This window comes from Mobula hypostoma, chromosome 14, assembly GCF_963921235.1.
Source record: "Mobula hypostoma chromosome 14, sMobHyp1.1, whole genome shotgun sequence".
Lineage (NCBI taxonomy): Eukaryota > Metazoa > Chordata > Chondrichthyes > Myliobatiformes > Myliobatidae > Mobula > Mobula hypostoma.
Window position 1 is genome coordinate 24,561,881 of NC_086110.1, and position 17,493 is coordinate 24,579,373.

Here is a 17,493-nt window from a genome sequence, read left to right on the forward strand (position 1 = left end):
TACCTGCCTATCACCAACTCACGATACTTACTGAGTCTCTACTTCTGCACCCTTCTTCCCCCCCCCCCGCCCCCCCAACTCATTGATTCCACCTGCCCAGCATCTTTCCCTTATCTGGCTCCCTGTCACCTTCTGCTTTGGACTCCATGGGCCAATCATTTTTCTCTTCACTTAGTTCCACCAATCACCTGCCAGCCCCTTGCTTTTCTTCTTTACGCTGGCTATCTTCCCTCTACACTTTCAGTTCTGATACAGGATACCAACCCAAAAGATCCTCCACAGACAATGACTGACCAACTGAGTTCCTCCATCTGCTCTTTCTTATTGCTTTGTATGATACATAAAATTTACAACAATGGTAAGAATATCAATATATGTAGGAGTTTACTTCTTTACTTCTGCAGCTTTGACTCCATTTAATTTTATTCTGAAGTCATTGAAATGCATTAAAAATTAACCGCTTCATCAAAATATTCATGAGGAAACAGGACCATTTGTAGTTACCAAAAATAGTATTACCCTCTTCACCAATTACATGTTACATTTCTGATTTATTACACTAATCTTTCCAGCCCTCATAGTTTAATTCTTCCATGCCCACGATCATGCAACTGTTTTCTAAAAACCTTCTTAGAGCAAGATCATTAAGTACTGGTGGCTTCAAGACTTACACAAGCTGTGCAACTGTCAGTGCTCTCTGAGCATCAGCTGTCCCCTGCAATACAAAAATTGAAAATATAATTGCAAATATATTTGAAAGCTTTAGAGACATCAATGAGCTTTTATATAAATGTCCCAACTTTGCAAAAAGAGACAGCCATTGACCATGATGCCATCATATTTTTAGAAATACCGTTTCTAAGTTGTAAGCCCACCATTGAGAACATCTACCATAAACGCTGCCTAGGCAGGGCGAAAAGCATTATTAAAGATGCATCTCACCCAAACCATGGACTTTTCACTCTCCTCCCATCCAGTAGGCGCTACAGGAGCCTCCGCTCCCGCACCAGCAGGCACAGGAAGAGCTTCTTCCCTGAGGCTGTGACCCTGCTGAACCTCACATCACAGTGCTAAGCAGTATTGCACCCATATTGTACTGTCTCAGTACTTTCATATTTGTGTGCTGTAGCACTTACCTTATATTTGCAGTTATTTTGTAAATAACGTTATTGTTTGCATTTCTGCACAGATGCTAACTGCATTTCATTGGCTTTGTATCTGTACTCGGCACAATGACAATAAAGTTGAATCTAATCTAATCTAATCTAAACTGATAATAAATTTTGCAGAATTCATTTGATTAATTACTCACAATAGGACACATCCTATTTAAGCATTTAAAACCAATATGCTTTTGAGCAGCAGAGACTTCCAAAAAGTACTCTTGCCATTAAACAAAAATATTCTACAGCATGATGTTTATAGGTGACCAATGCTTCTCTCTTTACCTATATCTAAAGAAGTTACCAGCAGATTACTATTTCTGCAAGCTTTCCACACAAAAGTTAGCAGCTAAATTTCCTCAATTATACAGTAACTATACCTCCAAAAAGGATACTAAATAGACATCAAGGTCATAGGATACAACAGAATAAACAAAATATACATTTTGTGGCCACTTCATGATGTACACCAGCCAATTATATGGCAGCAACTGAATGTATAAAACCATGGAGACATAGTCAACAGGATCAGTTGTTGTTCAGACCAAACATCAGAATGGGGAAGAAATATAATCTAAGTGACTTTGACCATAGGACGACTGTTGGTGTCTGATGTAGTGGTTTGCGTATCTCAAACAATGCTGATCTCCTGGGATTTTTATGCTCAATAATCACTAGAGTTTACAGAAATTGGTGTGAAAAACAAAAAAAAATCCAGTGAGTGGTAGATCTGTTGGTGAAAATGCCTTGTTAATGAGAGGTCAGAGCTAATTAGTTTGACTGGTTCAAGTTGACAGGGAAGTGACAGTAACTCAAATAGCAATACAATACAACAGCAATGTGCAGAACAGCACCTCTGAATGCACAACACCTTGAATCTTGAAGTGGATGGGCTACAGCAGCAGAAGAACGCATTGGGTTCTACACCTGAAGCCAATGAAGTGGTCACTGAGTGTAAGCAGGTCTGCACACCTAAATTGGCTGTGCAATAAGATCAGGGTCGTCTTTTTACTAAAAAAAATAAATATTGTTTCCTCCATAAGGCATTCTACATTAAAAAACAAACAGTAAAGATGCATATATCAGGAATATCTTTATTGACTGCAGCTCGCCATTCAATACTATGATCCCCTCAAAACTAATCAGTAAGTTTCAAGACCTAGGTGTCAATACCTCCTTGTGCAATTGGATCTTTGATTTCCTCACTTGCAGACCAGTCAGCTTGGATTGGCAACAACATCTACTCCACAATCTCCATCAGCACAGGTACAACCCAAAGCTGTGTGCTTAGCTCCCTACTTCACACACTTTATACTTATGACTGTGTGGCTAAGCATAGCTTCAAAGACAAATTTAGGTTTGCTAAAGGCACAACTGTCATTGACAAAATCTAAGGTGGTGATGAATCAGCATATAGGAGGGAGACTGAAAGTCTGGCTGAGTGGTGCCACAACAACAAAGTCTCACTCAATGTCAGCAAGACCAAGGAGCTGATTATTAACTTCAGAAGGAGGAAACCAGAGGTCCATGAGCCAGTGCTTATCAGTTGATTAGAGGTGGAAAGGGTCAGGAACTTAAAATTCCTCAGTGTTATCATTTCAGAGGACCTGTCCTGGGTTGAGCACACAACTGCCAATACAAAGAAAGCATGGCAACACCTCTACTTTCTTAGAAGTTTGCAAAGATTCAGCATAACTTCTAAAACTTTAACAAACTTCTATAGATGTGTAGTGGAGAGTATATTGACTAGTTGCATCTTGGCATAGTATGGAAGCACCAATGCCCTTGAATGGAAAAGCCTACAAAAAGTAGTGGATACAGCCATCACAATAAAGTCCTTCCAACCATTCAACACAGTGCTGTTACCATCATTAAGAACCACCCCCCGCAACCCCAACCCCCACCCACATCCAGGCCATGCTCTCTTCTTGCTGCGGCTATCAGGAAGGAGGTACAGGAGCTGCAGGACCCATAGCACCAGGGTCAGGAACAGTCATTACCCCATAATCATCAGCCTCTTGAACTGGAGGGGATAATTTCACTCAACTCCATTCACCCCATCACTGAACTGTTCTCACAGCCTACAGACTCACTTTCAAGTACTCTTTTTCTCGTGTTCTTGATTATGCATTGCTTGTTTTTTTATTATTTCCTTCTTTTTGTATTTACACAATTTGTTGTCTTTTGCACATTAGTTGTTTGTTCATCCTGTTGGGTGTGGTCTTTTATTGATTCTATTGTGCTTCTTGTATTTACTGCAAATGCTCATAAGAAAATGAATCTCAGGGTTATACGTTGTTATATGTGTACTCTAATAATAAATTTACTTTGCACAAATTCAGCTGCTACGTACAACATGTTTTTGATCAGGAGTGCCACCTCTGCATTTCAACCTATTATATTATTTCTAAAATAGTCCTTGTAGAACTGTCACTTGAGATTTTATAGAGCTCTGCCCTTAATGAAAGTCACAGAGACAGATGTCCAATAACTGCGTTCATTCATTACTGGATGGTCTATTCATCTGTACAGGAATTGCACTGTAGACCAGGCTATCCAAACCAACTTCAAATGGACCCAAATATATGTGCCCTGGTTGCATATCAAAAAAAATAGTCTACAGGCTCATATGGACCAAAGCTGTGGAAGGTTATTCCGTGGGACACCAACCAAATAAACTCAGCAATCAGTCTTTTCTAGTGAGGATAACATAAGCATGGGAAAAAAAATGGGAGAAAAAGAATCATTCAATGATATCTACAGTACTGTGCAAAAGTCTTAAGCATGTAAAAAAATCCAATAAACCAAAGAAGCTTTCAAAAATAATTAAATAGGAAGTTTCTAAATATCAAAAAAAGTTACTATAAAGAGCCATAAACAGTGGAAAAGAAAGGTAACTACATCAAATCAATACTTACTGTGACCACCCTTTGCCTTTAAAACTGCATTAACTCTCTTGGGGACACTGTTGTGCAGTTTTATAACAAAATTGGCTGGTTGGTTGTTCCAAGCATCTTGAAGAACTTGCCACAGTTCTTCTGCAGACTTTAGCTGTCTTGCTCTCCAGGTAATCCCAGACAGCCTTGATGATGTTGAGATAAGGGCTCTGTGGAGGCCATACTACCTGTTGCAGAGCTCCCTGTTCTATTTTTTTGCTGAAGATTGTCCTCCATGACCTTGGCCATGTGGTTGGCATCACTGTCATGCCGAAGAATAAAGTTAGGACTAATCAGACCCCTCCCTAAAGGTATTGACTGATGGATGAGAATCTGTTTATACTTCTCAGCATTGAGGATTCCATTAATTCTGACATCACCAACTCAATTTGCAGATTTGTAGCCCCAAATCTGCAGGGAACATCTGTTGTGCTTCACTGTTAGCTGCAGACACTCAAACATATAGTTTCAGGGTTGCAAAATATATGCACGTTTGAAAGTGATGCTCCTAGGAACACCGCACATTCCCATTTTCTCCTTCCTCTTAGTTTTGTTATTAGCCTTCTGTTGTTGTTAGATTCTTCTGGGTTCCACGTGAAGCTCATGGCAGTTCTCCAAATAAACAACTGCAGTTTTCAGGGGTCCAAAATAAGTGCTCTATTGGAACCTTCCAAGGTTGGCCTGGTAGCCTTGCTACAGAGCCCACAAACTCGTTCAGATGAACAGAGATTATACAATAGACCAAGGGTACCCAATCCACGCCTGACAGGGGATAGCTGTACACATCAACTTTATTCAAAATTTATAATCCCATACTCAGATATGGCATGGCTCAGTAAGGTTTGAGTTTGGTTTCCTTTTGACACTCAAAGACCTCAATTATGAGTCTGTCAAAGTGAAAGGTAAGTTGCATTTTTAAAAAAATTGCATTTGCTGAAATGTTTTAAATTATTTAAAATGTTTTTGTGCCTTATGCAAATTCACTCCTAAGAAGTGTTTCGTAATCTGAACGCTTTTCCAAAATACTTGTTTTCATTTTTAATAGCTTTTAAATATTTCTGGTGGGTTAGGGACTCTGCAGTCTGTCAAAAGAACCCAGAGGAGTTTCATGAGTCCTAGCTTACCCAGATCACTGCTCAAGCCATCATCTCTCAACTCTAAGGCCATACAAGCTTGCAGAATCTCCTTCAGGGATCTGGATCAGGCAGATCCAGGGAAATGAGTGCGCATACAGGGAATGCCAGCAAAATTTATGCTATCAAATGAAAAGGTTCATTTTCTGGATGATGGTATTATTAAATAGGCAATTCATTCATTTACCATTTGGAAGACAACATGATTCTTTTCCCTTTCACAGGTCCGAAAAACAACTCTGTCGTCTGTTGCAACATAATCTATTGTGTCCAGGGCCTCTGAGAAACGCAAATAGAAAGAATGGTTTAGAAACAGGGATGCATGACAATCTGAAAATGTCTACGATTAGTAATATGTGGAAAAGAAAACAATAAACTGGCAACTTTGCAAATCAATTCAATCAGTATTTATTACAATTTAGACTTATTACAAGCTTGTAAAAAAGATCTTTAAAAATGTACCATAGAACTTGCATGGAGTCAGACTTCCATATAGCAGATGCTTTATTTTATTAGATGTCAAGATACTGAGACCACATTTCTACTATTAATTAGCACTCTGCACAAAAATGGCCAAATTTTAAACAGTGTAAAGTTAACATCCAAAATTACCCACACCTATATTTCTAATGTCTTACGTTAATTCAACTTGCAATGTATTTGCATCAGGTTCCAATCGTGGATCCAGTTTGAAGCTGTGAGATTCTACTGATTGTATTGGGTTTGCAAGTCTCCTTAAATTGTAAGCAACAGGAATTCTGCAGATGCTGGAAATTCGAGCAACACACATCAAAGTTGCTGGTGAACGCAGCAGGCCAGGCAGCATCTCTAGGAAGAGGCACAGTCGACGTTTCAGGCCAAGACCCTTCGTCAGGACTAACTGAAGGAAGAGTTAGTAAGAAATTTGAAAGTGGGAGGGGGAGGGGGAGATCCAAAATGATAGGAGAAGACAGGAGGGGGAGGGATGGAGCCAAGAGCTGGACAGGTGATTGGCAAAGGGGATATGAGAGGATCAAGGGACAGGAGGCCCAGGGAGAAAGACGGGGGGGGAGTGTGGTGGGGAGGAACCCAGAGGATGGGCAAGGGGTATAGTCAGAGGGACAGAGAGAGAAAAAGGAGAGTGAGAAAAAGAATGTGTGTATAAAAATAAATAACAGATGGGGTACGAGGGGGAGGTGGAGCATTAGTGGAAGTTAGAGAAGTCAATGTTCACGCCATCAGGTTGGAGGCTACCCAGATGGAATATAAGGTGTTGTTCCTTCAACCTGAGTGTGGCTTCATCTTTACAGTAGAGGAGGCCGTGGATAGACATGTCAGAATGGGAATGGGATGTGGAGTTAAAATGTGTGGCCACTGGGAGATCCTGCTTTCTCTGGCGGACAGAGCGTAACTCTCCCCCATTTCATGCACATCTGCTCTCACTCCATCCTCCCGCCACCCCACTAGGAATAGGGTTCCCCGGTCCTCACCTACCACACCTCCAGCCTCCGTGTCCAACATACTATTCTCCGTAACTTCCGCCACCTCCAACGGGATCCCACCACTAAGCACATCTTTCGCTCCCCCACTCTCTCTGCTTTCCGCAGGGATCGCTCCCTACGCGACTCCCTTGTCCATTCGTCCCCACCATCCCTCCCCACTGATCTCCCTCCTGGCACTTATCTGTGTAAGCGGAACAAGTGCTACGCATGCCCTTACACTTCCTCCCTTACCACCATTCAGGACCCCAGACAGTCCTTCCAGGTGAGGCGACACTTCACCTGAGTCGGTTGGGGTGATATACTGTATCCGATGCTCACGATGTGGCCTTCTACATATTGGCGAGACCCGACACAGACTGGGAGACCGCTTTGCTGAACACCTACACTCTGTCCGCCAGAGAAAGCAGGATCTCCCAGTGGCCACACATTTTAATTCCACATCCCATTCCCATTCTGACATGTCTATCCACGGCCTTCTCTACTGTAAAGATGAAGCCACACTCAGGTTGGAGGAGCAACACCTTATATTCCGCCTGGGTAGCCTCCAACCTGATGGCATGAACATTGACTTCTCTAACTTCCGCTATGCCCCACCTCCCCCTCGTACCCCATCCGTTATTTATTTTTATACACACATTCTTTCTCTCACTCTCCTTTTTCTCCCTCTGTACCTCTGACTATACCCCTTGCCCATCCTCTGGGTCCCCCCCACCCTGTCTTTCTCCCTGGGCCTCCTGTCCCTTGATCCTCTCATATCCCCTTTGCCAATCACCTGTCCAGCTCTTGGCTCCATCCCTCCCTCTCCTGTCTTCTCCTATCATTTTGGATCTTCCCCTCCCCCTCCCACTTTCAAATCTCTTACTAACTCTTCCTTCAGTTAGTCCTGACAAAGGGTCTCGGCCTGAAACGTCGACTGTACCTCTTCCTAGAGATGCTGCCTGGCCTGCTGCGTTCACCAGCAACTTTGATGTGTGCTCCTTAAATTGTACTCAGTTTCTAACGTGTATGCACAGGCATGCATTAAAACTTTGAATAGATAGAAGAGAACCGTCTTAAACCAGTCAATATTTTAAGTTAACAGTAATTTTAATCATTAAGTTTTTAAGTTTTAGTTTAAATTTGGGTAAATATATGAAATTTTTATTGCTGATAAATACATTGTCAGTTTTATTAATAAATGCCCCAGGTATCACTTAATTGCCTGAAATCTTTTATAGTGTCCATTTATACTGCATGATGAAGGTTTCATGTTTCAATAAAGCCAAAGCTTGTTACCTGAAGTTTCTCACCGCTAAAGAAATTTGGCCTGTCCCCTAAAACCCTCACTAATTTTTATAGATGCACCGTAGAAAGCATTCTTCTAGGGTGCATCACAACCTGGTATGGAAGTTGTCCTGTCCAAGACCGGAAGAAACTGCAGAAGATCGTGAACACAGCCCAGCACATCACACAAACTAATCTTCCGTCCTTGGACTCACTTTACACCGCACACAGTCAGAGCAGCGCTGCCAGGATAATCAAGGACACGACCCACCCAGCCAACACACTTTTCGTCCCTCTTCCCTCCGGGAGAAGGCTCAGGAGCTTGAAGACTTGTACAGCCAGATTTGGGAACAGCTTCTTTCCAATTATGATAAAACTGCTGAACGGATCCTGACCCGGATCTGGGCCGTACCCTCCAAATATCCAGACCTGCCTCTCGGTTTTTTTGCACTACCTTACTTTCCCTTTTCTATTTTCTATTTATGATTTATAATTTAAATTTTTAATATTTACTATTGATTTGTACTCCAGGGAGCGCGAAGCGCAGAATCAAATATCGCTGTGATGATTGTACGTTCTAGTATCAATTGTTTGGCGACAAAGTATAAAGTATTACAAGTGCTTTATCAGAGCTTGAAAAGCAAACTAATTAGCACAACTTAAACTGCCTCTGTAGACAAGTTCTCAGTTGAGGCACCTTACTTGCATCTTATTTTGAAAGCTGCCTTATTTTGGATAAAACCAAGTCCTCTTCAAAACCTGCTCAATTACAATATTTTTCCTGCTATTCAATGTCGAGGCTAATCGCTTTCAAACCTCTCAACGTGATGCGCTTTACCTTTAGCTCCTTATCCTATTCCATAGTTAAACTATATCTTATGATACTATGATCACAGTTTCCTTAATAATCACCCACTGACACTTGCTTCACCTGACTCCCAGAACCAGATTCAGTCGTGCCTCCCTGCCTTGCTGGGCTATAAACATTCTGATAAAATTTCCCTAGACACACATCAGAACAAATTTCCCTTCTGTGCCCTTCATATTATCCCAATCTATGCAGAATAGCTGATTATTATCACAGCTTGCTCAACTTTTTTTATTGCTCTCTTATTAAAATATCCATTTCTAAGAAAGGTGGAGGAAACAGAAGACATATCAAGGAAAAATTAGCTTGCCAACTCACCATTGACAACTCTCCTACACTGAATCATTTTCAAATCAATCAATTCCTATTTAAAAGTGGGGAAAAAGTGATTAAATTCAGTCTTGCTGCTATATTAATCATCGCCAAATTAGTTAATCAATTGAATAACAAAGCATATCAAAGGCACAGTTCAACCTTATTATTTTGCAAAATGTTACCATGATTTATATAAAGAGATTGAGCTGTCCGGTATTCTTTTTATGCGACAGTGCCAAACTGCAATTTTGCATCCCAATAGTTTTGCAAGCTGATTGTTCCAAATTTTAATCACCTTTCAAAAAGATTTTTAATGTTTTCCATTACAATGCAGCATTGAAAGCCACTATGAAAAGGTTTATTGTTGACTGTAGCCTTTTATAGACTTTGTTAACATCAGAACTGTGTTTAAAAGTAAAAACAGCAGGGCAAATATACTAGATTAACTACTGGTGGATAGAATCCTCATTCTATCCCAAAATCAATTTTCTCTTAAATAGAAGAGGAAAGCAATATTTGAAGAATAAATTCAAGGTACTGTCGATGCTGTAAATCTGAAATAAAGAAAATAAATACAATATGGACACATTTCAGAAGGTTTAACGTTTTATGTACTTTAAATATACTTTTAAATGAAATGTTTTAGAATCACAGAATTGTAGATTCAAAATTATATTTCTCTCCCAAGTTAATTAAGCCAAAATTTTGCATTATGAATGGGTTGCTGAAAGAATTCCCACCTTTCTTCAATATATGGTTATATTGTTATTGCAAAATAAATACATTGTGAATTTAGGTCTTTACAACAGCTTTAGGAACCCAGATTTGACCTTGACTTTGGGTGCTTCAGTTTCCTCCCACATATCAAAGACATTGGTTGGTTAATTTGTAAGCTTAAGTTACTGCTTGGTATCGGTAGGTGTCAAAAGAATCAACAGGGAGCTGATGATCATGTAAAATAAAGCAAGTTAAAGGATATATGTAACCAAGGAGGGGGATGGGTTACTTTTTCAGTGTCATAATAAGTAAGGTAGTCTGAACTTTGACTAGGTGCTTGAAGGTATATGACGATAGTTAATGTTCCAGCACAATACCACTTGTAAAATAAGCATTACATGTAACTGAACTGTGAATGACATTTAATAGACTATCTTACTTCATACACAAAAAATCCTGTCAACAAATATATTTTTCTTGTGGTCGTGATATTTTTCTTAGTGGCCTGAATAATGTGTGCTGGCTGTTTTGAACATTGGCTTATTTATAAAAGGTCAATAAGACTTCAATAATAAATAGGCATCATTCATATATCTGTGGAAAATTTTAACAATTACAAATTAATGGATTAAAATCAATGAGGGGCCAGCCCATTTGAATCGCTTCACTGTATCCTCTGCCTAACTCACTGAGATCCAGTATCATAGAAAGCGGTTAACATTACTAAACCGAAAGACTCCTGATTTGATTACCATAACAGAATTATTGAACATAATGTGCTCAGTTAAAAGTATAGTAATTTTTTTTGTGAGCAACCTACAGAAAGCCAGAGGAACTCAGTGGGTCAGGCAGTAGTCATAGAAGGAAACAGACAAGTGAACATTTTGGGTCAAGACCTTTCATTAGCATTAGGATTCATTTAGTGAGTATTGTAATGCAGCAAGAAATAATTTTTGCTCATGAAATTATTGCCAATAAAAAAGCAGAAAATGATCTAAATATTCAGCAGATCAGGCAGCACCTATGGAAGAGAGAAACGGAATTTCTGGTTGATTAATGGGGAGAAGTTTGAAATAAATGTGTAAAGATATAAAGAAAAGGGAAGTCCAAAGACCTGGAAGTTGAAAACATACAAACTTTACTTGCTTGACATGAAAACCATGGACTCCTTCACCTATTATATACCAAGCCCTTAGTGAACATATTCCAATATGAAGCACTAATATGAAAGTTCTGTATTTCCTCTGACTAAGAGGACTATTTGGACATTCAAATTTGTTCCAGCTCACAGAACAATGCCATTTCCCCGCCCTGTTTTCCCAGAGTATATTTTCCCCACACTCCCGTCAACTTGTCCCAGATTCAATCACTCAGCTACACACCAGCAACAATTTACAGCTTTACAGCAGCCAATTAACCTACTATGTGGGAAGAAACTGGAGTACCGAGGGAGATCTCCAGTGGAAATCATCTCTTTATGCAGGGCTCTTTCCCCTGTACATTGGGGATCCAGAATGGAAGGTGTTGCATAGGGCAGTACTGTGCAATCAGTTTTTAAGCAGGTTCGGACACCCCATCCACTTGTCTCTTCTGTGGCCGGGAGGAGTCAGTACCACTCTTATGTGGAGGGTGAGAGGTCGCAGCCACTCTATGAGTATCTGAAGGGGCTGCTGCTTAGGTTCTGGTTGCACTTCAGCCCTGCATCCCTTGTATAAGGGCACCCAGTACGGAAGGGGGTGGTGTCACAAGGACGACCTACTGGTGGGCTTGTTCCTGGGCCTGGCTAAGATGGCCATTTGTGTGTCTAGGTGGTGGAAAGTAGAGGGCTGTGCCAGGGGCAACTGCCTGCCCCTTTTCTGAGGATACGTTCGTGCTCAGCTGTCCTTGGAGAGGGAGCATATGGTCACAGTGGGTACAGTGGCTGATCTCTGGGAGTGGTTGGTTCCCCAGGGAATTTTCTGTTTTATAGACGGTAGTAATCATATTGTAATTTGAATTATTCACTGTCTTGTTAATACTTAATGTTTGTACTTTGTGTATTTATGTCAGTAAGCTATTATGTTTTTGTAAAAAAGTTCAAATTCCACTCAGCTCCCATGAACTGGGTTCAATCCTGACCCCAGGTACTGTCTGTGAGGTAGAAAATCCACTGACAGCACCGTTGTGGACAAAATCTACAATTTTTGCCTGTTCAAGTGTACAATCAGAGCATTTCTTCTGTTACACAATCAATAGCATTTTTTTGTCCCTTTAGGAAAATCTTGACCTTGCATTTAATCCATTCTTCTCATGCCCTGATTTATGCCCCAGTACCATAAATGCTTTGATATTTTTATCTAATCATTCACTCAGCTGCTCCCTTGAGTGAAAAGGAAAATATTTCTCCAACCAAACTTAACTTAATTCCTGGCTTCAAATACTTGAAGGCATATTTCTATGCTAGTCAGCTTATTTCTAATTTGAATTTGTAATTACATTCTCAAGTTTCTGCCTGAACCAAAATCCACAAAACAGAGACATAAGACATACCTTCCAACAAGGCTGCCAGAGACAACTAGGAAGAGGGAGAAACAAAACTGATTCAAGATGACTGAAATGGCATGGCTAAGTCAAAAAAAGTATCCAATTTGACCCATCACCTCTCCTATTTTCACTTCCATGAAAGATGGGAAAGTTAACAGAGTTGAAAGGGGATAAAATAAGGAGAAAGACAGAGAGATCAAGTGAGAGGAGGAGAATAAATAAAAAGGTGAGTGAAAGTGTGCAAGAAAGAGAAAAGGAAAGCAAGAGTAACCAACAATAAGGAAGTGTATAAATGGCTGAGGAAGAAGAAAATATATAAGAAATAACATGTTTATTAAATCAAAATAAATACATGGAGGGAAATAACTAATCAGTCAGCATCTGAAGGAAAAGATAATTCAGTTATCAATGTGGAACACATCAGTGCTAATGGAAGCAACTGCAGGGCTGCTGGTGGGAATAGCCTGAAGTTGCAAAAGCAAATGTTAAGTAAGACTAGTCACAACTCAACGCACATGGGAGTCATCACACTCTTTGTAAAAATCTCTTCCGGTTTAAATCTGTGTAAATCTCTTCTGGCTTAAGACATAGCAAGTCTGTTCCAGCAAGTCATAGATTTTGTTCTCCAAATGTGCCCAATTCAGTATGCACCAAAATGTAACGGTCAAAGTAAGTCTAGTACATTAGTTCCATGCTAATGGAGTATATTGTTCCATATCAAATCTGTAGTTTTTATATTTTGCGCCAGGACAGGAAGATTGGTGTTTTGTTTTAAAAGAAATCCCTGTGGCCAAAGCTTCATGAATCTAGTTTACTGTGCTGATTATAGCTTCCAAGGCTGTATTTTGCTCTCCTTAGAGGGTTTCTAATCAAATGTTCAGAAAAATCTATTCAATTAGACTAACTCACTGATCCAGACTTTTAGGCTAAGTTTTTTGATAGGGAATTTTGACAATGTTGTCAACATAAAGGCAAAGAAAGAAGATTAAAATCTGAAAACAGATCACTAGTAGAAATATATCCCGGCTCAAGCACCAGAACAGACAAGCCACAATCCTTCATGTGTTTCTGATGTAAATGTGGACTAAAGACCAAATGTCACAATCTTGCTTTTCCTTTGTAGAAGCTGGTCCGTTTTGCTTTTGCAGCATTTTTATAGTTTATTCTGTAAATGGCCAAGTGACATAAGGTCTTTGACAAGGAATATTCTCAGACTTTTCTACTGGTTTAGCATTTAACACAGACCCAAAACCACTCATCCATGGTTGTAAGTCACAGCTAAAATAACAACAGAGCGGAAAAAAGCATGACAAATATTTTTTGGAGGAATTTATACTATAAGCACATGACAAGTGCCACTGCTGTAAATACCCCCATATTACATTGCCAAACATACTTCCCCATTTCCAGGATTAATACAGGAGCTTTTCCTTACCTCACAGTAGACGATATCTGCTCCATAGTCGAGTGCCAGTAATCTCATTGGTAACGTGCCCACACGCACCATGGGGGCCAGAATCACCTTGTTTCTGTAGCAAAGCCTGCCAGCAGCTTGGTTAACCATTTTTCGTCCAATGGGCTGACTGGTGTGATGGGTGGGGGAAAGAACAGAAATAATTTTTTTTCCCCCTGAATGTGCCCCTGCAAGTCTACAAATTTTCAGCAACTACGAAAACCAGCATTCATGTGTCTCCTTTAAGGGAGGAGAAAGGTTAGGGAGGTGAGATCAGAGAGAGATGAAAAATGAGCCAAAGTTAATAGTGGGAGTAGGAGGAGGGTTAATAAAAATAGAGGATATTCAGAAAGGTCAGAATGCAGGAAGGAAATTCCAGAACTTAGCTGACAAGATTATAACAGTGGGATGAAGTGGGAGCCAGACATAAGTCAGGACAAACCTAAAGATTCTCAGACCAGAGGAAGTTACAGGAAATACAATGCCTTGTAAAACCTTAGAGATTGGAACAAGGAGCTTGTTCGGTCAACATGCAATGACATAACACCCTGAGATTTCTCTTAATGTCGAACTAATCACCAAAAGTGCCACATCCTTTCTTTTCCCAGCTCCAGCAAGTGTGATGGGGTATCAGAAACAAGATGGTTGGATGACTTATCTGTAAACAAGACAGATTTGTGCCTTGCTTCTAAGTTCATCCAAAAAGGGGGTTCCATTCTGTCAACAGAAAAGTTGGAGAACTGAGACAGTCAATAACCAATACAGATTACATCGGGCCACCTGTTGTTACACTCTTAGCTTGTCCTAATGTAAAATACCTTAACACAAGATGCTCTAACCTCTAAAGAAAAACAGTACCACAACATCCAGCCACAGACCTGAAAGCTGGAAGGATCTTATACTTTTTGCCTTACCTCATCTTGATCTCAAGAAATTAGTGGCAAATTAGAAAGCCACCTGAGTCACAAAAGACCAGAGAGTGGGGATTAAGAGCCAGCATACAAACTGACAACACAGAACTCAAGTTATATTCAGTAGTATTTAGTGGTGGACTGCAAGTACTGTTGTTCAGGTGACAACTAATTTCCATTTTCTCAAATATCTTAAAATTAGGGGACAGAAAATACAAGCAGTAAATTACAAAAACAGTCATCAGTTAGGTTGTTGTTTAAAATAATAAATTGGAAGATTTTAAAAAAAGTGCTTAATTGTGGAATCAAAAAAAAATCTCCTGATACTTGGGTAAGTCTAAAGCAGATTAATGAGGGAGGTATTTTGCACAGCAGTAGTGCCTGAAACACTCAACAGAAAGCACTTTATATTTAATTCCCTTAACAAATTATAAAATCTTACCATTGTGTTCAAAGTACTTCATGGACCTACTCCATCTCTAGCATCTTACAAACCTCAAGTTAATGTATTCTTCCAGTTCCAGACTCATGTATATACCCCGTTTGCTTTGTCGCTGTTGTGATGACCATTGGTTCATTACCCAAAAAAATTAGTTGCCCTTACTCTTACATAGTTTTAGGCACCCTAGATTTTTTTTAATATAAATTTTGTGTCAGATGCGTTTTTTTTAAATCTTTTGCATTAGTGTTAGTAGAAAAGAGCAAATTTTAGATTTCCAAATATGCATTTTCTAAAAAAAATAAATGTTACTGAGGTTTTTGTATTTCATTAAAGAAAGTAATATATTAAGTAACAGCAACACACACGAAATGCTGTTGGAACTCAGCAGGCCAGGCAGCATTTATGGCAAAATAGTACAGTCAACATCTAGGGCTGAGACCCTTTGCCAGGACGAAGGTTCTAGGCCCGAAATGTTAACTGTACTTTTTTCCATAGATGCTGCTTGCCCTGCTGAGTTCCTCTAACATTTTGTGTGTGTTGCTTGGATTTCCAGCATCTGCAGATTTTCTCATTTGTGATATTAAGTAATAGACCACTTTTCAAACTTGATTATACAGCCCAATGCTTAATCAGTTCTTACACCATGGCAAGAGTGAACATAGCAACAAGATACAAGGTGGCCATTCTACATCAGCAATGTCTCACCCAAGCAGAAGTTTCGCGGCCAACAGGAGTTTCAAGATGTGCTGTCCAAGTTCTTCTGAAGAAACACAAAGAAACAGGCAAGGTTGATGACCAGAAACTGGGTGCAGCAGTCAAGAGATACATCAAACTGACGTCCCTTCGAAATTGGAAGAAGTCCAGCACTACTGTCAGCTCTGAACTCTTAGAAACCATTGGAACTCAAATCCAACCCTCTACAGTCCAGACAGGTCTTGTCTGAAGTAGTCTTCATGGAAGAGCTGCTGCTAAGAAGCCATTCCTCCAAAGTGGAAACAAATCTGAGAGACTTGCTTATGCACAAAAATAGTAGGGCTGGGGCGCTGAACAATGGTAGCAAGTGGTCTGGACTGAAGTGTCAAAATTAAAAATTTTTGGCTCAAACAAGAGGCAGTTTGCCATTTGAAGAGCTGGACAGCGCTACATGGATGGGTGTCTGCAGCCAACAGTGAAGCTCAGTGGAGATTCCCTGCAGGTTTGGGCTGCATTTCTGCAAATTGATTTGGTGATCTGGTCAGAATTAATGGAATCCTCAATGCCGAGAACAACAAGCAGATTCTCATCCATCATGCAAGCACCTGATTGGTTCTAACTTCAATCTGCAGCAGGACAAGAACCCCAAACACACGGCCAAGGTCATAAACAACTATCTTCAGCGAAAACAAGAACAAGGAGTTCTGTAACAGATGGTACGACCTCCAGAGCCCTGATCTCAACATCATTGAGGCTGTCTGGGATTACCTGGAAAGAGAGAAGCAAGTAAGACAGCCAAAGCCTGCAGAAGAACTGTGGTAAGTTCTGCAAGATGCTTGGAATAACCTCCCAGACTACAGGTTTCCCCCGCCATCTGAAGGTAAAGCGTTCCAGTGAAACGGTTCGTAAGCCGAAATGTCGTAAAGTGAAGAAGCAATTACCATTTATTAATATGGGAAAAATTTTTGAGCATTTCCAGACCCAAAAAATAACCTACCAAATCATGCCAAATAACACATAAAATGTAAAATAACAGTAACATATAGTAAAAGCAGGAATGATATGATAAATACACAGCCTATATAAAGTAGAAATACTTTTTGCAATCATTGAAGTACTGTCTAGCGCAGCGAAAATCTCACGCATGTGCTCTCGGCAGAAGCACTGTCAGCGGAAGCACTCTCTCCAGTAACCTTTAAGCTATGAGGCTGCCAAATTGTACCAAATAACAAATCATACTAAATAACACAAAAATACACAGCCCATATAAAGTAGAAATATTTTTTGCAATCACTGAAGCACAGTCTAACACAGCGAAAATCTCACTCATGCACTTCCGGCGGAAGCACTCTCTCCAGTAGCCTTTAAGCTATGAGGCTGCCAAATCATACCAAATAACAAATCATACTAAATAACACAAAAATACACAACCTATATAAAGTAGAAATAATGTATGTACAGTGTAGTTTCACTTACCGGAATCAGGATGGTGTGTTACACTGAGTCGTCGGAAATTGGGGTGGTGGGAGGTATAGGAGACTGGGGTGTCATCTCATCATAGTCTATTTCCAATAGCGCGGCCAGGTCATCATCTT

General features: G+C 40.1%; 1 protein-coding gene across 8 annotated transcripts in view; it reads right to left on the reverse strand.

Moving 5' to 3' along the window:
* Window positions 1–17,493, reverse strand: part of dus2 (dihydrouridine synthase 2) — a 151,139-nt gene that overhangs the window by 111,046 nt on the left and 22,600 nt on the right. For 3 of the 8 annotated variants that reach the window (XM_063066823.1, XM_063066825.1, XM_063066822.1), the window contains 4 exons: window positions 13,835–13,982; window positions 9,163–9,208; window positions 5,420–5,511; window positions 672–715 (listed from right to left, as the gene is read on the reverse strand). In XM_063066823.1, coding sequence (XP_062922893.1) covers window positions 672–715; window positions 5,420–5,511; window positions 9,163–9,208; window positions 13,835–13,963 — 311 coding nt within the window. In that variant the 5' untranslated portion in view covers window positions 13,964–13,982. Of the gene's footprint in view, window positions 1–671; window positions 716–5,419; window positions 5,512–9,162; window positions 9,209–13,834; window positions 14,041–15,910; window positions 15,966–17,493 lie in introns of all 8 variants that reach the window. The other 5 variants (XM_063066820.1, XM_063066824.1, XM_063066821.1 and 2 more) reach the window with 4 other exon arrangements.